The sequence below is a fragment of the Ambystoma mexicanum genome, chromosome 3p (genome assembly GCF_040938575.1).
Source record: "Ambystoma mexicanum isolate Mex_15411 chromosome 3p, UKY_AmexF1_1, whole genome shotgun sequence".
NCBI lineage: Eukaryota > Metazoa > Chordata > Amphibia > Caudata > Ambystomatidae > Ambystoma > Ambystoma mexicanum.
The window spans coordinates 173,260,023-173,283,565 of NC_090925.1; the positions used below are offsets into that span (position 1 = coordinate 173,260,023).

General features: G+C 46.3%; 1 protein-coding gene across 4 annotated transcripts in view; it reads left to right on the forward strand.

Moving 5' to 3' along the window:
* LOC138580215 (alpha-2-macroglobulin-like protein 1) overlaps positions 1 to 23,543 on the forward strand; it is a 1,347,911-nt gene that overhangs the window by 1,090,394 nt on the left and 233,974 nt on the right. For all 4 annotated transcript variants that reach the window (XM_069650572.1, XM_069650575.1, XM_069650574.1 and 1 more), the window contains 2 exons: positions 12,969 to 13,125; positions 15,367 to 15,441. In XM_069650572.1, the coding sequence (XP_069506673.1) occupies positions 12,969 to 13,125; positions 15,367 to 15,441 (232 nt within the window). The remainder of the gene's footprint in view (positions 1 to 12,968; positions 13,126 to 15,366; positions 15,442 to 23,543) is intronic.

The following is a 23,543-nucleotide window of genomic DNA, read 5'->3' on the forward strand; positions in this document are numbered from 1 at the left end:
GACCACGAAAAGATCCTGGAATTCTTCCGGAAGGGTGGTACTATAACGCGAGCATCAGCAACGATCACGGCTTACCCGGACTATACTATGTTGGTGCAGAGGCAACGCTATAGCTATGTGGCAGTCAAGAGAAGGTTACGCACCGCAGGGATGAAGTATATGTTACTCTATCCGGCCAAGTTAAAAATCTTGCATAAGGGCAAAGCACACTTCTTTGAGATTCCGGAGAAAGCAACGTGTTGGTTGGACACGAATGGATGCCCAGAGCCGGAAGGTGATCAAGACCAAAATGAAAAAGATAAGTGAGCTGACAATATGGGTGCTGAGGAGGTGGCAGTGACATTGTAAGCGGGTAAGGGGGTGGTCAGCTAGAGTTGAAAGGCAGTGTGGCAGAAGCCTTCGGCCATATATGCTTGCCAGTGAACACTGTGGACTGGAATATAGTGATAAACATTCTGGTTGTAAGATGCATAGCTCTGCTTCATATAGATATATCAGAGCCGCGGGATATATGCGCTTTACCCCCATTAGTAGAAGTAGTAGGTGCGCCGATAGTGCGACATCTCCCCACTGAGTCCTAGGTACAAGAAGTGCCAAGGAATCGGCTAGATGTGGGGGAGCCTGAGATCCAGGGATGGAGCTGGGCAACAGTTGGGAGGGATTTGGAGGGGGTGTGCCAGAGTGAGTTGGGGAGGGGCATGGAGGGTGGGGGGAGTTGAGGGAGTGAGGGGAAGTGTGGTGGAGTTGGGAAAGTTGGAGGGCGTGAGGGAGGGGGGCAGAGGGAAAGAGTTAACAGTTGAGAGATGTTTAAACGGGGGAACGAGCCTGCATGGAAAGAGAGAAGTACTGAGAATTGGACTCTACTTGCGGAGGGGAGAGCGGGACCTAGATATGTTATGGGAGAGCTTAAAGTATTTACCTGGAACATCAGGGGGCTCAATAGTTATTTAAAAAGGAATAAGGTGATGATGTATCTGCGCAGGCAAAAAATAGACATAGCCTTGTTACAAGACACTCACCTAACGCAAGAAAAACTGGAAGTGGTCCAAAAGAAGTGGAGAGGAACAGTTGTGGGCGCAGCATACTCAGCCTATGCCAGAGGGGTGATTACTTGAGTCGCGCCACATGTCCCGTTTAAGTTGCTGCATTCTACGGTCGAGCCAGGTGGGAGGATGGTAATAATAAAGGTGTTTGTGGAAAACAAAGAAATGAGTATTATAAACATATACGCCCCGAACCAAGATACAGTGGCATACTTCAGAACCCTATACAGTAAACTTAGCGGGGGCTTGGGTGGGGTGGTGATTTTGGGAGGAGATTTTAATTGCGTATTAAACCCGAAAATAGACAGAACAGATACCAAGATAGACAGACCCACCCCAGCTGCCAAGATTTTGCAATCTTTGTTGTCGGATTTCGGGTTAGAGGATGCATGGAGGTCGCACCTCCACAGAACAGACAATATTCGCACTATTCAGCCCCCCAGAACCTACACACTGGATTGGATTATGTGTTTGTCACACAGGAATTGATGACAGAAATAACGCAGATAGAATATAAAGTGAGGGTCCTTTCGGACCATTCAGCGCTGATATTAACTTGGAAATACCGGTCCCCGAGATCGAAGATACCGACATGGCGCCTCCGAGCGGAGACGTTGAAGGATAATATTTTTAAAGAGGACATGAGGGAGGAAATAGTAAGTTATTTTGAGATCAATACTGGAAGTGTGGAGTCCGCGGGTACGCTCTGGGAAGCCTTTAATTTAATAGTGAGAGGGATAGCGATAGCCAAGTCCAAGGGGCTGCAAGGGGGGATCCAGGCTGAACTACAAGAAGCGGAAATGGAGTTAGAAAGTGCATTAAAAAGGGGAGGTAACACCAAAGCAGATAAGGAGACAATACTTAGGTTGCAGCAAACATGTGCAGGGTGCTGTGAAAGGCTGTGTAACCTTAACTATAAAAAATATATAGAGAGGCAGCATGCAGGGGGGATAAACCACGGAGAGTTTTGGCATGGCTATACAAAAGCGAGACTCCCAGACCAACAATCAGGACAATGGCGAATGAGAATGGGTGTATAGTAGACACTCAAGAGGGTGTTAATCAGGAATTTGCAGCCTAATACCATAACCTATATGAAGATGCGGATGGTAGTGACAGCAAGGCAATAAGAGAAACGCTGGAGGATATTGGATTGCCGCAAATTAGCGCTGAGGAGAGAGAGGAGCTGGACGCACTGATCACTCTAGAGGAATTGGAGGAGGTAGTGAGGCTACTACCCACTAGTAAGACCCCGGGAACTGACAGACTCCCCAGCAAATTTTATAAGTATAAAAAAATTAGGTACTCCCCCCGCTCTTAGAGATGCTAAATGAGGCATATGAACTCAGTAGACTTCCACAGTCACTGAGAGAGGCGATCATTATACCACTCCCCAAACCCAATAAACCTGGCAATGAGTGCGGCTCCTATAGACCACCGTCGATGTTAAATCAGGACAGTAAAATATTGACGGCGGTCCTAAATCAGGACAGTAAAATATTGACGGCGGTCCTAGCAAACAGAATGAGGAGGGTTATTAATAAATTGATACACCCGGACCAGACAGGTTATGTCCCTAATAGGAACATATCCAACAATCTTAGGCAACTCCACCGAGTTATTGAACATGCCAATGGGGAGGTGGGAGAGATGGCAATAGTTTCTCTGGATGCAATAAAGGCCTTCGACTCGGTCAAATGGCCATGGCTGTTGGCGACTTTGACTAATTATGGAATAGGGCCGGGGTATCTCAAATGGGCTAAACTATTGTACAGTGCGCCGCTGGCCAGGGTGAAGACAGGAGCAGATATATCGGAGAGGTGGCAACTTGGCAGAGGCACTAGGCAGGGATGCCTGTGGTCCCCCATGCTGTACATTTTGGCCTTAGAACCTCTGGCGATATACCTGAGGCAGCATTATGATATAATAGGCATCACCATAAAAGGGGAACCGCATCTGATTTCCTTGTACGCTGACGATATGTTGCTGTACCTACGCTACCCGGAAGAAAACCTCCAGTATGTCCTGGAAGTGATGGAATGATTTGCGAGGCTTTCAGGCATAGCTGTGAACCCCCAAAAATCTAGTGTATTTCCGATAGGCAGATATAAAGGGATTCCACTAGAGCAGTTACCGATCCTGCAGATACCATGAAGGTCAGCACGTTCCGATATCTTGGGATAGACATATATCATACGGTGGAAGCAGAACATCAATACAACACTGAGAGAGCTATTAGGAACATTGAAAAAAGTATGAAGTTCTGGGAGCCGTTGGGGATAGCAACGATGGGTGATATATGGCAAGAGGGGAGTATAAGGGACTTTGAGGGGCTGGTGGAGGAAACGGGGCTACATATGGGGCAGTTCATAACATATCATAGGGTGGTACAACAAATTAAAGAGACATGGTCCGAAGTCATACTAGCAGATGAACCGGATGCCACCATAGACACAATATATGATATAGCAGGGGGGGGGGGGCGGGCACGAAATATCTAGAGTATATGAGCTAATGATGACCAAAGTTGGGAAGGATGTGGTACAACTTAGACAAGACTGGGAGGAGGAAGTTGGTGCCCCTATGAGTGATGAGATGTGGGAGTGTGCCCAGAGATATCACAAAAAAGTGTCAAGAAACGCCAGATTACAACAGATACAATTATATATTACTCACAGGGCGTATATGACACCCCAAAGAATAGCCAAATTCAAAAAAGCAGGATGACAAGCATGCCCCAAATGTGACGAAGAAAAAGCTGGAATGGTACACATGTTTTGGTCATGCCCAATAATAGAGAGATTCTGGGGAGAAATTGCACATAGGATGGAAGACAAAGTGGTCAAAATAGAGGTGGATGCAGTGTGGGCATGCCTGGTAGGAGGGTTTCCTAGGCCACGTAAGCTGAAACATGTGAGTAAATTGAAAGAAATGGCTTATGTATAAGCAAAGAGGAAAATTGCAATGGGGTGGAAGGCATGTCATAGACCAAGAATAGAGGTATGGTGGAAAGATCTACAGAAGTGGGCAGAGGCGGAAACTGTAGTATGGCAAGAGACAAGCAACACGGGGAGGGAAGAAGAGGCTGGAACTTTAATAGCATGGAAACAGCTGATAGCTGAACTATTTGGGCCCATGCATGAGGGGTCAAGTAACTGGGATCCAACAGAAACCAGTGATAAAGAATCCCTACTGCAAGACAAAGAAACTGTACGGGAAGGAGAGTAGGCTTGGATGGGTGGAGGTGAAGGGGTGAAACAGTGGATATAGATTAAAATGATGTATATTGAACTATTATTAAATGCACTGTAAGTTTGGTTTGTGTTTGTTGTTGAAATGCAATCAATAAAAATGTTTTTTAAAAAACAAAGGCTGAGAAAGTCGTTCACGGACTAAGAGAGACTGAATCGACTGTTCCAAACTCCTGAATGTTTAGGAAGGAGTGAAGGAGAACCAAGCAGAACCTACTGAGAAAAGGATGGCAAAGACCTAGTCTACGACTAAGAACAAGAGAAACTGGGAAACAGAAAAAAGAAGCAGTCTTCTGTTGCAATGCAGCAAAGCTTTCAGAAGACTTTGGAGTGAGGGTAATCTCTTGGATCCCAAACCGACACAGGGAGGAACTGCAAGGTGTCTGTTCCCTTTTAATTGGTATTAGCATGATTGTTCATTTTAAATTGATCGAATGATATATTTGACCGAATTTGGTCAGTACAATTCGATCGATTAAAAGCGAACAATTAGGCTAAAACATACCGAACATGTGGAGCGGGAGTTGCAGGGGTGTACCCCGCTCCCTATGATCGGTATGTATTAGCCTTGGGGAGTTGCGGGGGTGCTCCCTCTTCCTCAATATTGGAGGTGTGGGACTGGAAAAAAAGAAGGAAAAGGGACCCTGCAGCATCGGATCCGAACCGCATTAGAGGGACTGAAGTTGACCAGGCAGCGAGAAAACAGGTAAGTAGCAACAGGGATGGGGGGAAACAGATGGTGTGGGTTGGTGTGAGTGTGTTTGATCCTCTGATAATTGATCTCATGCAGGCAGTTTTTTTTCAGCAAAGAGTCCACCGACTTGTGTCCAAAAACTTATTTCCAGCCCTTACAGTACACACTCGACTAAGGAAAAGGGGTGGTCGTCTTGGCTCAGAAGAATAGCTTCCTTCTTCTGGGCGACAGCCGAAAGCTCACCACAGGGTGATGCAAATGAAATGTTCTTCTCAAAGGACCAAAAAGTTTCAAAAAGGCTCCTTGGATTGAGGTTCCAATACGGCAAATAGAACACAAAGGGCCTCATTACGACCCTGGGGCTAATGGGTTAACGGCGCCGTAAAAGGCTGCGGTGCCGTTAACCCATTAGTTCCTTACTACGAGGTCCCTTTGCGGGACCCAACCTGAACAGCTGGTCTAGACCAGCGGTTAAAGTAGGGACCCGCAAAGGGACCTTGGTGCTATGTACGGTACCGCAATTTGCGATACCGTACTTAGCGCCTTCCCCAGTCCCATTGAGCCCTATGGGGCAAAAATGGGAATTGGGAAGGGCCAATGTTCAATGGGGAATTACCGCCCCGCCAACCTTGGAATGGGGTGGTAATTCCCCATTGAACTTTGGCGGACTTGTTACGATACCGGCACCAACCATGGTGCTAATTGCGCCATGCTTTAGCGCCAGTATCGTAATGAGGGCTAAAGTCTTGTATCTTCACAATGTGAGGGGATGAGTCCCTGCCCCTAACCTTTCTCAGGTTTCTCAGTTGTTTTTCCCAATGCCAGGAAAAGTGTCTTTCTTCTCCTTATCTTTCTCAGACTCTTCACAATGCTCCTTACACAATGTTCACAGGTATGTCTCCCTTCCCCTGGCCTTTCTCAAGCTTGTACAGTGCCAAAGGAATTACTCCCCTCTCTTGGCACCTTCCACTATGTTCACAAATGCTAGAGGGTATGTCTCCCTTCCCTGGCTTTTCTCACAATGCTCACAGTGTTCACAGCCCACCTGGTTCACTATCCTGCCAGGTACTGTGACTACGACGATAGTTTTGGAGGCAGTTCATTATTCGGTGTGGATGGCAATCCCTCCTGGCAGGTATTCTTTTTTGTCGAAATCCAGACCCCTGTGGTATTGGTTTCTTTCTCTCGGGTCCCAGACCTCTTTGCTTTCTTTGTCTCGGATCCCAGGCCTCTTTGGTATCTTTCTCCCACTCGTGGTCTAGGTAGCCCTGGTCTCCCAGTCTGCCAGGGACTGCCATGAAGAAGATGACTGTGGATGCCACTCCTTATTGGATGTGAGTCACAGACCCGTGCCCCACTGTGGTATGGTACCTCAGGGTTCCCAGCAAGCCTCCTGTTCTCCCAACCCTCCTCTGGTTGCTCAGCTGTCTCCCTTGGCTCCTTCTGGTTCTCATTCGGGTGCCTCCTCCTCCATCTAAACTCCGCGGTGGCTGCGTAGCGGCTTCCTGCTTTTGTGCTCTGCGTCCCAGGCGGACCACGCTTTTGAGCACTCGAACAGCTTGGGATACAATGTTCTCCCTAGGTCATCACTAATCCTATAGGGGGCTTCCCTCCCCATGAGAACCACTCGCTGAGTACCACCCCCAGGGGGACAATCTGGCAGTGGCCTCACCTCCCTGGCCTTATGGGAAGGGGCTCTCCTAGGGGAGAAGTGACGCCATCTGAGGGTTTATCACAGGAGGTTGAGTAAGCGTTGCCTGAAGAGCAATCTTACATTGTTTTCCCATAGAATCCATGAGGCAGAGATGGAGAGAGAGTTACAAAGATTGAGACATTACTGAAAAATCCTGTTTGCAAGGTCCCTTTTTTCCACACTGTAAACGTGCCAGCCTACCAGTGCATGGCTGCCTTTGATCAATGACCCACAAGAGCTGGTAAGGTAGGTTGTGAAGGCCTTGAGGGTGATTCGTCTCATCTTGAAGAGGATTATGGCAAGAAGAGGAAGCCATTGTTTACCGATCAACGCTGAGTTGACAAGGTCATATTTTTGGTGCTTGTGATGATGTCTGCCACTGTGTGGAGCTCATACTTCACATGGAACAGAGAAAGAGCTGGCTAGTCCTGTCAGGAGGGCATTTTTACCATCAAGGTGAGTGCTGGCCCGTCTTCTAGAAGTTCACTGATTGCAGTACAGATTTTATATTCTAGATCAGAGTTACATGGCACCACACAGTTTACTTTTTCAGACATGGTGTAGTTGTGGGATACGCTTGGTCTATCTACCCTACAAGCACAAGAACTTGGTGCAAATTGTAGGGTGGGCTTAAATCTATGAGGTTCAGGCCATTTGGATAGATCCCATTGGCAATGTGTTGCTTACCCTTTAAGAGCAGAACCCAATCTCTTTTGGTGGGTTTACTTTTAGAATACACAGATGTGACATCCCTCTCTCGATTGTGACAAGGGGGTCTATGAAGCAATGGAGGCCATTAGCAAAGGATATTTGGAGATATAGTGGAATATCATTAGAATTCTGGCATATTTGGTTTTTGGACATCAAAATGAAAAATAGATTAACCAGAAGAATGCAACTCCTATTGTGAAAGATGGACTGATGGAATGAGATGAAAGACATTTATATGGTTCCCTAATATGAGGTAAATCAACAAAAGGTGCCAACATGCATGTAGACCTTCTCACAGAAGGCTTCCCCTACTCTACCTAACAATTGCCTTCATTTTGTGAAGGTCAAGCATAATTATGCAGGTCACCTGCATACTATTCTTGAAGATAGTTAACATCCACCATGCATTGCTTCCAGCCAAACTAACAGACTCCAAAGAAACACGTCTAATAAAGCATGTGGCAAAGTGTAGCCTACTTCCCCTTCTTCCATCACTCATCACCTCCTGGCAAGTGTGGCAGTAGTTGCAAGTGTGCATGCAAGATGCACTTTTTCTGACTGGTGCATTTCAATATAGGGCATTGTCCCCTCATACAAGAAATTGTGCTGACTGAGGGCCAGAATTTGGAATTCGACAAAGGTACCATCAAGCCACAGAACCTCACCAGAAGCAGTTTCTTTGATTTCATGGTTGGACGGCGGCATGTGCCAGTCCCCTAAATGAGCATTATGGCATCACCAGTGGAGGTAGCCTGGCACTCCAGACTCAGAAAGCTCATGACCCATATCTGGGCATTCCAGTCCCCTTTAGTCGACTTATGCAACACGGTAGAGTCAATGGAGCAAGGCTGTGAATCAGTCATAACCTAAAGCCTTGCTCTGGCCATGACTCCAAAACCATAATTTTCAGCTAGCTATGCAATTAAAGGGGAAAATCAATATGCAGATCAAATATATGCCCATTCCTAAAGGGGTAGTCCAGCCTGAATGACCGTGGCGCATGCCTTTAGCAGAAGACCGCAAGCAATGGCAGGAATGTGTTAGCCTCATTAGGCATCAACAGTGTGGTGGAGCTTGGGTCTCTCGGCACAGCAAGCTTGGGACCCCCATCTGGGCATAACAATCTCATTTGACGCTCTTGTAAAAATTGGAGAGCCTGTGCATCCTCTTCATGTGATGGCAAGTAGTGAGACCCCTAGAGCGCCTGTGTTTAGGTGTGCCGGACCATGCAATGCTTGTGCAGGGACAGCCAATAAGCTAGTCGTTCGGGTAAGCCTACAGCACAGGACCCAAGTCTCAATGTCCCTTCCCTCCTCTCAGTATCCTGTGGCCTTTAGGTCCTTCATCAGGAATGCGAGGAGATTCATGCTGTGGTTTTCCTGGGTCCAGAATGCAAATAGACCAGGCATGAACACTTTATACTGGACTGTGAGCTCTTGCTGCTAGGATAAGGAACTGCTTAGTATTGCTTAGCACTGGCCACCACCATTGTTTTTAGATAAGGAACTGCTTAGTGTTGCTTAGCACTGGCCGCCACCATTGTTTTTAGATAAGGAACTGCTTAGTGTTGCTTAGCACTGGCCGCCACCATTGTTTTTAGGTAAGGAACTGCTTAGTGTTGCTTAGCACTGGCCCCCAGCATTGTTTTTAGATAAGGAACTGCTTAGTGTTGCTTAGCACTGGCCGCCATCATTGTTTTTAGATAAGGAACTGCTTAGTGTTGCTTAGCACTGGCCACCACCATTGTTTTTAGATAAGGAACTGCTTAGTGTTGCTTAGTACTGGCCGCCACCATTGTTTTTAGGTAAGGAACTGCTTAGTGTTGCTTAGCACTGGCCGCCATCATTGTTTTTATGGTCATGGCTGGTCTTGGCTTTTTCATTATAGCTTCCTCCTTTTTACTGGTCTCTTTTTGAGAGCAACTCAGCATAAGTGCATATTTCTGGATAGACTTTCTTAATGTATTTGTTATTGTAGGGCACTGGGTTAGTCTCTATTTGATTCCAGTTCACCACCTCCTGTTGAGCATTGGCCCTGTTGCTTACCCACAGATGCTTCAGAGGTGAACCACGCATGCCCAGAGAGCGCTTGTTTCGCCTTGTGGGAGCTGACGGGTGGGTTTCCAAGGGGGCTCCGTTATTCCAAGTGTGGCCATATTGCAGCCTCCCTTCTGGCTATAGCTGTCTACAGCCTGATGGGTCTCCTGTTGTTCCCACAGCCGTAATTAATTCCAAGTAATGTATTTCAAAGTAATTACTTCGAAATCACCTCAAAAAATATATCTAGTTGTGGATTAAAGATATATAAAGGGCACCTGGCTATACCCTGACAAATCCAGGTGGGCATATGTTTAAATATATGTGGAAATCAGGGTGAGAGGTTACAAATCAATTAGCTTTTACATGGGAAACTATACTGTCAGGTGAGATATAGTCCCCTTCTCAAATGACAGTATAGTTTCCCATGTAAAAGCTAATTGATTTGTAACCTCTCACCCTGATTTCCACATATATTTAAATAGTTGTGGATTAAGTGGTTTCAAAGGGAGTGTGGAGGGGATAGGGTTAGGGGAATCAGTAAAGGGGAATGCAGGCATGGGAAGGGACCTCCACCAAATGTCTTTTTCTTTTAAATATCAAAGTGGCATTTCAAAGTAATTACTTCGAAGTAATGACTGTCATTGAAATAACATGGAGCCGGCTGATGACTGGCCCCTGGGGCTCGGTAACCAGAAGCATGTATTTCAAACAGTATCATTATGCCACATCTTTTTCATCCCCTGTGGTAGCGAAGTTGATCACTATGTTGCAAACACGTTTACCCATGAAATGCCAGCGCCCTTCCACTGCTAAGTCTGCACGTGCTGCATGTGCTGGGCGGCACTGGGTGTGAGGTAGCCTGGTTGCCTCTCCTGTGGTCATCACACTCTCTATGGCTCCCTGGCAAGCTTGAATTTTCCCTTAAGAACCACTCTATCACCCACAAACCACTCCAACCTAACCCCCTAACTAATGTTGTATAGGAGACAGATATATCTGTCATTTTGCATAGACCGATATATCTGTCACATCTTTCATTCTGAAGATTCTTGACAAGATAGCGACTAATCAACTCCAGAAGCACATTGAAGCCAAGTGAACTCTTCAGGTGCGGCAATCAGGTTTCCGGGCAGCTCATAGTACTGAAACCGCTGTGTTAGATTTACAGAATCATATGCTTGTAATAGTAGATAGAGGCAAAGTAGGGATCCTGATGCTGCTTGATCCTAGTGCAGCATTTGACCTGGTGGATCACCAGTTACTGCGAAATGCTCTAGATAAAATAGCAGGTTGTTCTCCGGCTGCATTGGCATGGCTTTCATCATTCCTCAAGGACCGGCGAGCCAGAGTACACTGGGGGGATACATTCTCAGAGGCTGCATCCATTATTTTTGTAGTCCCCCAGGGAGCAAGCTCATCCCCACTGCTATTTAACCTCTACATGAGAAGTCTTTGTGATCTGTTGGAAAACGTTGGTGTATTCTTTACAAATTACGCCAACGATACTCAGTTAATCTTCCAACTAGAAGGTGACTATCTCAGGGATAGTGAAAAAATAGCAGACGTCTATAACATCATAGACCACTGGATGCAACAACATTGGATGTGTCCGAATAACACCAAACCGAAGCTAATGATTTTTGGAACACGTCAGGCTAGAGCCAAACTAGGCAATGAATACGCTTGGGACGATGGTTGAAACCTCAGTAGGGTCAGAGGTACAGGTTAAGTACCTATACAAGAACAATGCCTACTACCTGCGCCTACTGAGAGCTATCAGACCATTCCTGAACAAGGGTAAATACAGCTACCATAGCCAGGGCGATTATTTTGTCACAACTAAACTATGGTAATGCCCTGCTGCTTGGAGCTATAAAGAGGGAAATTGAGAGATGCCAAGTAATGGAAAATGATGCAGTCTATATAGTAAAGTGGTTTAAGAACAGAGAGCACATACCGGTAGGAAGAAAATCCTTACATTGGTGTAGAATTGAGCACAGAGTAAAATTTAAGTCAATGACCATAGTTCATAGCTGCTTATTTGGTAATGCACCTATCTACTTTAAAAAATAATTTTCAAGATACACCCCCCAGCGACATCTAAGATCAGCTGATCAGGGCCTGCACAATGTGCCGCGCTTTAACCGCGCCGCAGGTCTTGGCAGATCCTTTCCAGTGCAGGCAGCGCAACACTGGAACAAGCTGGCCTTCACCCTCCGGCTAGAGGAAAACTATCACACTTTCAGGAAACTGTTGAAAACTCACTTGTTCCAGTGAGTTGTTTATTTTGACAAATAGTTCGCTAGTATCTTTATTAACTATTTGTACTTCGCCCCTTTGTTGTTTTGTTCCTAGTGTTACCGCGCCCCGATGCCCGCGGGCTTCCGGCGCGATATAAGCATATAAACATAAACATAAACATATAAATAATATCCCTCCAGATCAATGTACTTCGCATGTCCTCCCATAAAACACACCTTCCACAACAGTGGTAGGATCCACTGTACTATTACCTTACAATGTTATTCCTTTATTAGTAATAGGGTAACTGAACTCCTATTTATTATCACATATTAAAAGTATATCTGTTAGAGTGCTGCTGTTTGTTGCCTTTAGACAGGTGAATGTCAATTTGTGAGTAGTTGCCCTCAGTCTGCCATTTGCCTTGTTGGTATCAATCCTGGAAGTTACTAATTCTCTCCCTCTCTCGTTCTCCTTTTCTCTCTCTTTTGCTCTCTCTCCTTCTCTCTCTTTCTCTCTCTTTCTCTTTTTCTCTCTCTCTACTGCTCTCTTTTCTTTTTCTATCTCCCCTTCTCTCTCTCTTCCCTCTTTCTCCCCATTTTCTCTCTCTACTGCTCTCTTTTCTTTTTCTCTATCTCCTTCTATCTCTTCTCTTGCTCTCCCTTTTCTCTCTCTTTCTCTCTCTCTCCTGTGGATCTCTCTTCTATTTTTCTCTCCCCCTTCTCTCTCTTTCTCTCTCCTGTCACTCTTTCTATTCTCTTTTTCTCTTTCTCTACCTCTCTTCTCTTTTTATTTCTCTCATTTTCTCTCTCTCTCCTGTCGCTCTCTCTCCCCTTTCTCTCTCTCCCCTTCTCTCTCTCTTCTCTCTTTCTCTCCTTTTCTCTCTCTTTCTCTCTCCTGTCACTTCCTCTTCTCTCTTTTTCTCTAACCCCTTCTCTCTCTTCTCTCTTGCTCTCCTTTTCTCTCTCTTTCTCTCTCTCTCCTGTGGCTCTCTCTTGTCTTTTTCTCTCCCCTTCTCTCTCTTTCTCTCTCCTGTCACTCCCTATTCTCTCTTTTTCTCTAACTCTCTCTTTTCTTTTTCTTTCTCTCCTTTTCTCCCTCGCTCCTGTCGCTCTCTCTTCTCTCTTTCTCTTTCTCTCTTGCTCTCTCTCTCTCTCTCTCTCTCTCCTGTCGCTCTCGCTTCTTTCATTTTCTCTCTCTCTCTCTACCTCTGTCTCTTCTCTTTTTCTTTCTCCCCTCCTCTGGCTCTCTTCTCTTTTTCTCTCTACCTCTTTCTCTTACACATTCTCCCCTCAGGCTGACAACGCTTGCGCTTAGCACCTTTTGCCAACTCAAAGACCGTGGCCTTGTGGATGCAACGATTTGTGAGGATTTACAAACCTGGCTGAGGAGCACCCAGTTGCCCAACGGCAGCTTCCAGCCTATCGGGAAGCCCTTCAAGAACACTCAGATGGTGAGTCCCTGCCAGGCCATTGTGGCATCCGGCAAAGGATCCACAAGCTATGCCTGGAGAAAGCGGGTGCATGCAGAGCTCTGGAAGCAAAGCAAGAAATGGAGTACACGAAAGGGAATGGATCCCTAAGATTGCTGAATATTATGCTGTATGTAGTATGTAGCTTTTAAAGTGCTTAAGTAAGTAACTTCCTTCCGGCTAGATGCAGAAATGTAGAACAGTGAATCTTACAGTTGAGGGATCTGGGTCTCAAGCTTTCCATTTTTCCCGAAGAGTTGGAACTAGGGAGTGGAGTGACAAAAATCTTCCATCTGCTCGTCCCTTCAGAATTGTAGGGATGCAACGTAATCGCGTCTGAGATGCCCTCACTCTTCAAGTAGACTTGTAGTGGGTAGGTATATCTTTTATGAAGGCAGAGCCGGTACCATAAAATGCCCAGAGTACAATACACAGGACTTTAAACTTTATCCAAACTGTAACTGCGAGCCAGTGTATGCTGCGAAGAACCAGCATGACCTGAACCCTGCATCCTATCCCTGAGATGGCGCGTGCAGCCGCATTTCATGGGCAGTGTAGCTGTGCCAGGGGAACATCTGGCAAACACAGCTGTCATTGGCATAGTCTATTCCTGCTCTGGCGGAGGTTGTGTGGGCATAATGAACGAATGGATGGATCAGCTCCAGGATAGTTTGCTAGAAAATCCAAATCTGAATAACTGCTGCGATGTGAGAAATTAGTCCGAGTGAGCAATCAAAATATGTCCCACCAGTTTTTACCTTGGAAACAGGCTCAGTAGGAGGGTCCAGCTACTGGGGCCCTGAACTGGCTTGCCATGTATTGGGCTGGGGGCCAACAATAAAAACATCAGTGTTGTAAGGGTTCAATTTCAACAGCTTTGCGTTCACCCGGGTCTGGGTTTATAGGAGGTAGTGAGTCTCATTACGTGTTTGGAGGCTGCCATGCCCTTCATGCAACCTTTGGCCCTCCACATGTTTTCCACTACAATTCACATCATCCCACATGGGAAGGGATCATGCCCTTCATAAGGGCATGGCAGCCTCCAAACTTGGGTCCGGGTTCCCTGAATGGGGAAATGCCGGGCCATTCCGACCTTCGAGGACCCGGTATTTCCCCTTTCATTGAACCCGGAACCAGACCTTCCCCATTCCCATTCGAGCCCCCATAGGGCTCAATGGGAATGGGGAGGGAGCTAACAACGGGCCTGTTAATAACGGCCCGTTGTTAGCTCCCTGGTCCCCTCGCGGGACCCGCTATGGACATATGGTAAACCCAGACCTCCAGAGCGGGTCCCGCAACGGAACCTCGTAATAGAGCCGAATGGGTTTAACGGCGCCAGCAACTTTACCGGCGCTGTTAAACCCATCCTGCCCACCTCGTAATGAGGTCCAGTGTCTGAATTGAGTGGCAGAAGGTGGAGAATCAGACAGCTTGATGTGTAATTGTGTGTGAGCTATGTAGAGTACTTGGGCTTTAGAATGTAGACAGTTATTAGGACTGTACAACATTTCTTCCCAGCCTCCCTGGTAGCCTCGGGCCTATATTATTCCAGACTTCCCAGAAATGTGTTCCTACTTCCTACTGTTGGGCAAAGGCAAGAGGCAGTGCACAAGTACAGAAACCACTGAATGGGGAATGAGTTTACAGGAGAACCCTTTCACTTCCGCGGTGGATGATATACTAGAAAAGGGACTGAGCTTGATGGTACACAGTGGGTAGGAAGAGGGTGGAGGGCCCGTGGGAGAGGTGTGATCTGAAGACCCCGTTCACTCTATGCTATATGCCTGCATTGCTTGGAAATAACTGTACCAGAGCAAGGAGTGGAACAACAGGTTCCAGGTGCGCCCTTCTATCAGATCCCTAGATCAGGGACCTGCAACCTTTGGCCCTTCACATGTTTTCCACTACAATTCACATCATCCCATGCCAGCATACTCCATGGGAAGGGATCATGGGAATTGTAGTCCAAACTATCTGGAGGGCCACAGGTTTCAGGCCGCTGATCTAGATAAAGCAGAGTGGAAGTAATGTGATGTCATATAAAGTGGTCGCACATACTGCCCTCCTTTCATTTGTTTGTCCTGGCTGTGAAAAGAAGTGGGCACACAAGATCTCACACACATGGCAGAGTTAACACCCTAGATGAGGCAATTTCTTTGCTTGAACATGGGCAATGCTTACCAATAAATGTGCCAACTTTCTGCTTGGTTCTGTGTACCTTAGGATGGACCAAGCAATGAAATCGCTCTCTCGGCTTACATCACAACACATCTAATGGAGGATCCAACGTTGCACAATGTGAGTATACACCGCGGCCATCTTATCAGTGCAAGCATTGGGAATTATTGTACATTAAAAGAGTGCAGTCATTGAAAAGTTCTTGTAATGGATTTTTAGTTATACTATCTTTCTCCTCATGTCTACAATGTGAAAAGAGGGTTGTCTCCCCAAACATTTTTGAATATGAACCATTACATGTGTCTGATATCTGTTCACTGTTTAGAGTTCTGATGCATACCAAATTTCTGGGCTTGGGGATTTTCAGCAGCTACAGTTATTGTTTATTTTTCTTTTTTTTATTGTTATTTTGGTTTACAGGAAACCTTTCACAAAATACAAAACATACAGATAATACGTATAAAAACGCAATCTTGGTTTGTACAAAGGAATACAAGTTAAACACACATGTCAAACACAAAATTCCTTATCGTAGTCCATAAAGAAAAAAAAAGAAAAGAAAAGATAATTGCAGTTAACAATTAAAATCGATTCCACTCCGAAAGTGAACAAGTGCAATAATCAGTTCCCCACAACAGTCTACACCAAAACAGTTCTTTGGAGAGCTCGGATGAAAAATGATCAAGTTCCTTGTAAAAAAAACAGTCTTCACAATGCTTCACAATCTAATATCCATTGTTTAAGAGTTTCGGTGACCTTGTGAAATTTACAAAAACAGCAATTTAAGGGAATCCCCATACCATGAGTAGGCATTGACCAGTGCCTAGTTCACTCTCTAGAATGGAATTGATTAAGTTGTAATCGTAGAAAAATCTGCTGGGTCTTTGGACAAGGAAAACTCTTCAGGTATATAGGAAGGTCTCCCATTTTTCTGGGGAATTGGACATATTCTCTGAAAAGTGAATATTTGGACAGAGCCTCAATGGTCAACCTCAAATCATCCTGGAATAGTTTTAATTTTACCTTTTCTGGATTCAAACTGAGTTCCATGTCTGAGGAGCCAATTTATTCCAGTAGTTCCCTCATACTTAGTCCTAAACTTAGTCACAGACGGAACTGTCCCCTTTTCTGTCATAGATTGAAAATCCACAAATACTGAATTGGCCGGAGGTCTCAAAAACTTGAAATATATCAAGAGTTGAATCCATTGATATGGAGCATGGAGAGAAATTAGATTAAGTTCACAGCGAATTACCCCATTTGAGACTGATGACGCTAGGCCCAATACGTTCTTCCACATAAGTCCTCATAGACTATTAAGAACTGGTTGCACATCAACAGGTGCCATGTCAACCCAAAATAACCGAACCGGTTCCACCTTGCCCAGGTAGTATTTGACAGCTGGTAAAAGTGAAAAGCCACAGACTCTCCTCAATATGCATTTCACATGGGACCTCAAGGGATTACATGTGGCCTTTAGTGATTCTTTCCACTGACTGAGGATACATAGGTCAAGTTATACCCCAAGTAGCAGAAATAGTCCACCCTCTCCACCTGGCCAGTGCCCAATACCCAGCGCTTGACCACAGACCTTCTGCCATTAGAAAAAAAACAACCACCTTGGACTTCTCACCATTCACCACTAGATTGTTAGGCAGTGCATACTCATAAAACTATTGGTTTTAGGTTGGAGGCCTTGTGCTGTTCTGTCAAAGATGACAATGTCATCAGCAAAAGCGAACCAATGAATATCAAGATGGCCCAACTTAACCTTCTGCACATTTTAATGAGTCCCCGGTGGCTTTGATGTGCTTTATACAGGTTTCTATGGCTACTGCCACGCTGTTGGAATAGGGAGCCAGACACATGTTCATGTATCTGTGTGGCCAGAGCCTCTAGACTGACTTTGTGGTTGTAATATGGTGGCACTGTTGTATCTTGGTGAGGCATCAAGTAATCTTCCCTGGCTGCTCTCCTCAGCTAGGGTAAACTCAGAGTGTTCCGCTTTCGGCCATGCCCACCGTGTATAGCTCACATTGCACTCCCTATCTTTTGATGGCTTATTGTTAACCTCAGAGGTCATACGGTTTATGTTGTAGCCCGTGTTTCGGTACTCACGCAAAGAGCGTCCTTTCTTTAACGTTTCTTGCTTTATAAATCTTTAATGTGATACAAGCCTCATTCAAATAGTTTTTGATGCATGAAATGATTTCCAAAGTAAGACATAGCCTACAAGGTATGCAACCAACAAAAGGAATTGCTAACCAAAGTGAAAACAACATCATGGCCCCTGCAAATCCCAGTCAGATGCACAAACCTGTGAAGTACCCCAATGATCCAAACCTCACCTCTTCTGATCAACATCTACATGACATCCCTACTCGATCGCATCAATCACTCTGGCACCACCTCCTATCACTGCACAAGCAACACAAAAATAATCTACAAATTCAAGAGCAAGCGATAAACTCTCCAAACATAAACACATGCATTGCACATGTGGACAGATGGATGGCAGCAAACCAGCTACAAATCAACCCTACCAAAATAGAAAATCAGCTCCTTCTAACAGCACCTCATTCCCCTAGCCCAACAGGATGGGCCCATAGGCCCATTCTGGGTCCCATCCTCCACGATAAGGAATCTCGAACCCACAATGGACAACTGCACTCTACATCATGCCACATCATTGCTTACTTAATGCTCAGCCACAGACCCATGGCTGTATAAGATCTGAAACTAACCCAAGCAGCGCTAGCTCAGACTCACCAAAAACCTCATGAGACCATTACAAAATGGCTCCTGTAGGGAAACTGCTACTTTTGCGCTTAGGTGAAAACAGGTCTCCTCCATGAAATTTAGTAATTTGAGTTGCGAAGTGCAAAAGGTATGTGTACAAAGGATGCAATGTCGACTTTACACCTTCATTTTCGAAATTTTCAGGACACATTTAGTAAATGACACTGAATTTGCCTGCTTTTTGCTGGCTTGAAATGCAGCCATAGGAATCCGAGGCATTTGAAAATGTCAGGCCGATGTAAATACTTGTACATTTGTATGACAGAGTGACATAGAAGAAGGGGGTGGAGAAAACTGCAGTATTCAGTTATGTGCCCACTCTCCACCATGCCAATGAATGAAAATGTGGAGTTAAAACCATGTGTTCCATTTGTTTTTTTTTTTTAAATAAAACTTTTTGTGTTTTGTTTAACAATGCATATAACCACAAACCAGGCTTGGCATAGCGAGAAAGATGGGCACGAATAGATCAGATAAGTAACAACATTGTCTAAGGTCACAGGGGTGCCACACAGCAGAGCGATCCCTCATACTTCTAAGGAACATTCCGCCACCCCCGCCACTCATGGACCCTCTGCTCGCCGGCCCCATGCTTTCACAAACTTCCCTGGACACACCCAGGCATTATATATCCTCTTTTCCACTGCCATGCATCTCTCCATTTCTGCAAGCCATTGAGACTTTTGAAGACGGGACTGCACCCCCCACAGCATTGCAATCATTTTCTTCATCTGCCTCATGGTGACCAAAAGGAACAACTTCTCAAATTTCGTGTAGCGTGACTCACCCCATATTCCCTGTAACGCACATTTCGGTTCAATGGGTATTTCATTGTGTATCATCGCCAATATTTTGTCAATACATTTCTTCCAAAAGATGTGTACCTGTGAACAGGCCCACATTGTATGTTAGAAGGTACTGCATCCCCTCTGCATCTTAAAGATTTGTCATCTTCCACCCTCCCCAGTCAAATAGCATCATACGGGAATAGGACACTCGGTGAATAGGACACTCGGTGTATTGTATCAGGCGGAGCCTCATTGAAATGCCCACTTCCCTGGGGAACATCAGTGCTTCCACCCATTCTTCTGGTTCCAAATGACCCATATCCCCTTCCCATCGTTCCTTCAGCCCAGACAGCTCCTGCAACCCGAATGCAGATATAACTTGGTATGGGGTGGACGTGAACTTAGTTACAATGCGCTCTAGGATCATCTTAGCCTCTAGCAGGGAGCTCAACGGGACCTCTTGTAGATCTAAAAAGTGTGCTTGCATCGCATGTTTCAACTGCAGGTACCTAAAGTATTCACATTCACGGAGGCCAAACAGTTCCTGTACGAGCTTCCCCCCTTTAACAACATCTGCTAGGGCCACAATCCCATGACTCTCCCAGTTCCCCGGACGATCCATCTTCATATGTTCTGCAAGATAGAGATTCCCCCGTAGGTGGAAAATTAGGTTTCGCCTTTCGCCCAAAAAATGTTTTTGCCGCCACTCATATCTGCCGCACATGTCTGCTCATTGCCGGAATCGCCAGATTTCAACTTCTAGACCATACAGGAACTGCAGCGGGGGCTTCCCCTCCATCCACCCCCTTTCAATTGCGATGTGTGGCAGGCTAGGGTCCCCATGCAACCAGTCATTAATTACCATCATCTGCGCTACTCAATAGTAGCATGGCAACCCTATCCCGCCTCCCAAATCGATCTCTATAGGGTTTGCAGGGATATTCTTGCTTGTTTGCCTGGCCCCAATAAGTAGCTTCTCAATATCTCTAAATATTTTCCCCGGAATCACGCGCAGAGCATTCTGTAATATGTATAAGAATGTAGCCAAATTAATCATTTTAAACGGGGCCGCTCTGCCCATCAGATTTAATGACAGCATCAGCCAGTATGTAACGTCAAGTTTAAACTTCTTAATAATCGGGCCCACATTCAGTTCGGCGAACCCGCTGTCACGCATCCCCACCTCAATCCCCAAATAAACGACACCCGATTGCGACACCTGGTACGGACAGCTCAGAGGAACTGCCCCCTGTCAGCCCTGCACCAGGAAGAGGGCGACTTCAGCCAGTTGACTTTTAAACCATTGAAGCCTTGATATTCGGTTAGGATTTCCATCACCACCCCACAAGCCGTGGAGGGGTTCCCCATATAAATCAGCAAATCAACTGCATACAGGGATAGCCTTTATTCAGCCCCCCAAGGCCATCGAAACCCCACCCAATTCAGACTGTTCCGTAATGCAATCGCCAATGGTTCCAGCGCCAATGTAAATAGCAGGGGGTAGGGGGCAGCCCTGCCTCGTCCCTCGCTTAATGGGGAATGACCTGGACATTATTCCGTTAAGTTACACCTTGGCCATAGGGCAAGCGTACAATAACCGCACCCAGCCCAAAAATCCATCACCGAAGCCCATGTGTTCCATGATACTCCACAGGGAGTCCCAATAAACCAAATCAAATGTTTTCTCAAAGTCCACCATTAATAGGGCTAGAGGGTCTGGGATCATGGCCAACTGAACCCTACGTAGGTTCATGTGTGTAGACTTTGCCTAAATAAAACCACACTGGTCCGGGTGGACCAAGTGATCAATCATGCCCAGCAAATGGGTAGCCAACATTTTTGCTAGGATCTTCACCTTCTTATTGATCAGCGAGATCGGCCTGTCGTAATTGCATGCCTCTGGTGGTTGTCTGTTTTTGGTATAACGATACGTGCCCTCCTAAGATCCTCAGGTAGAATGGCGTCAGCTCCACTATGGATGAACAGCCGCTGCAAGTGGCCCACCACCATGTCACTAAGGTTTTTCCATATTTCAAGTGGGAAACCATTTGTTCCCCATGACTTTGCGGATTGGAGCTGAGCCATCACCTCTTCAATCTCGCTTTCCGAGATTTCACTGTCCAGGGCAACCCGATGTGCATCCGTAAGTCACAGGAGAACCACCAACCCATTGTCCATAAACCACTCCCCAAGCGAGTGCTCTCTCGGGGGGTCGTACCAGGTCCCATAGTTATCTGCGAATGCCTGCGCTATCTGATCATTCCCGAACAGCTCCTTCCCTGCCCCATCCCATATACAGCATACCTGATTGTTGCCCCATTTTACTCCCAGCCATGCAAGCTTCCTCCCTGCCTTGTCATCGGACTGATAATTCTGACTCATGCATTCATTGTGTGCCAACTGCTTATCAGAAGTCCCGTCTCTAATGAAACTCCCTTCCGTGATTGTCATCGCCCCTTCTGCTTCTTTCACCTCCACTCTATGTTTTTCATGATTCATTGCTGCCAGTGACATTGCCTCTCCTCAAAGACAGCCTTGAAGCCTTCCCAAAGTGTAATAGGACTTTCTAAAGAGCTCTCATTAACAGCGAACTAATCCGCTACCACTTGCTGTAGTGCATCTGTGAATTCCAGGAAGGCCAGGTAATATGAGTTCAACCTCCATGCCGGTGTTGACCCCTGGCGACCACCGCTTGACCCAACAAGTAACAGGAAATGATCCGAGATCCCTGTGGCCAGGAACCTAGCATCAACCAGACTGTGTCCCTTCCCAGGAGGGATGAAGAGATAATCCACTCTAGACATGGAGGAGTGTACCCCGGACAGGAAAGAGAACCCTGTCTCACCAACATGTAGTTCCCTCCACGTATCTAGAAGTACCATTGCCGAGGCAAACACACACAATTTCGTAGGTGTTGCAAGATTCCTCCCACCCAATCGGCACCTATATAGCGCCGTATCCATCACATCATTGTAATCTCCACCCAGGACCCATCTATCCACCAGCGTCATCACAAAACACTTCTGGAGATCATGGAGCAGTTCCTGTGTAAGAGGGGTGAGCATATACTGCCACAATGCACCAAACGGCTCCAATAAGTCGCCCTGTATCATCACATACCTCCCACAGGGGACAGTCTGTACCTCCAAGTGAAATAATTGCACGCTTTTATGGATTAGAATCATGGTCCCTCAGGTCCCTCTAGTGAATCCCGCATGAAAAACCATCCGATAGTTCGACCTCCCAAAAAAGCAGCAATGAATCCCAGCTAGATGGGTTTCCATTAAGAAGGCAAAGTCAGGGGAGTGTCTGTTCAGGAACTGCAGGATAGGCCTGTGTTTTATGCCGGTACAAAGACCATTAATGTTCCATGTCAGGAAATGTACCTGTGCATTCTGGGACATTGTCAATTCTGTAGTGAGAAACCGGGAAAACAGACCTCGTTATTGACCCCTGTGACTCTGGTCCATCTGCATAGTGCGTGCCCCCCCTACACCACTGCCAAGCCACATTATAAACTTCTCCAACTCCCTCCCACCCCACACTTCTCCATAACTTGAAGCACCTGTCGTCCCCTGGGCATGCCAACGTGACATGCACCAACTGTCTCAACCATTCCTGGGGTATTTTATCTGTTCAAGTACAACCAGTCTAGGACCGTGTGACCTACTTGCTCGTCAGCTACGAGCCAGTTCTCAAGCTCCCTGACGTCCCTTTCATCTTGGAGTAGATGGCCGTTCCTAGTGGGCACGGTTTCCCTGATCCACTGGGGTCAGCCCTTAGCACCGTTGTCCACACATTCATTCACGTCCTCTGGCGTCACTGTGTCCTGGGAATACAATGGATCCAACAATATAATCTCTTCTGGGTCGCATCTTGGAGGTTCCTGCTGAGCCTTTCCACTCGGTGTGCGCTGTGTGTTAAGTTTTTACCACTCCCAGGCCTCCAGCAGCGTGTTGAACAGGAGTACTTTTCTTCTGTGGTATATCTTTAGTTGCGAGGGGAAGAAAAGGGCATACTTGATACCAGCAGTCGCTAACTTCTTTTTTATTGTATGAACTGACTGGTGAGCCCGCTGCACCTCCCTCGTGTAGTCTGGAAAGAAACCTATCTTTGGGCCATTAAGAGTGATGGGTCCCGTCGCCCTCGCCATTTGTAAAAGGGCACCCGTCCTCACGGTAGTTTAAAAGTCTGCCAATCACTGTTTGTGGGTGTGCCCCTGGGATGGGCCTCCCCACGCTGACTCTGGAGGCTCTTTCCTTTGAGAAGAATTTTGATAACTTCTTCAGTACCATAAGGTCTGCCAGCCACTGCTCCAGAAAGAGTTCCATGCTCAGGCCCTCTGAGTTTTTTTCTTGTAACCCAAGTATGCAGAGGTTGTTCGGTCTGAACCTCCCTTCACTATGCTCCGTCCGAGCTTTGAGGACCCTCACTCTCTGTGTCACCATTGCCAGCTGCTTCTCCAGCCTGTGCACCACATCCTCCACTGTTCACAACCTCTGCTCTGCCTCCCCAATGCACGCAGAGAGTTTGAGAAGGTCCTGGCGTAGAAAGGAAATCTCTGATGCCAATCCGTCTATCCTCCCCTCCATGGACGTGCAGGACTCCTGGATGGCACCCATGATGTCACTTAGT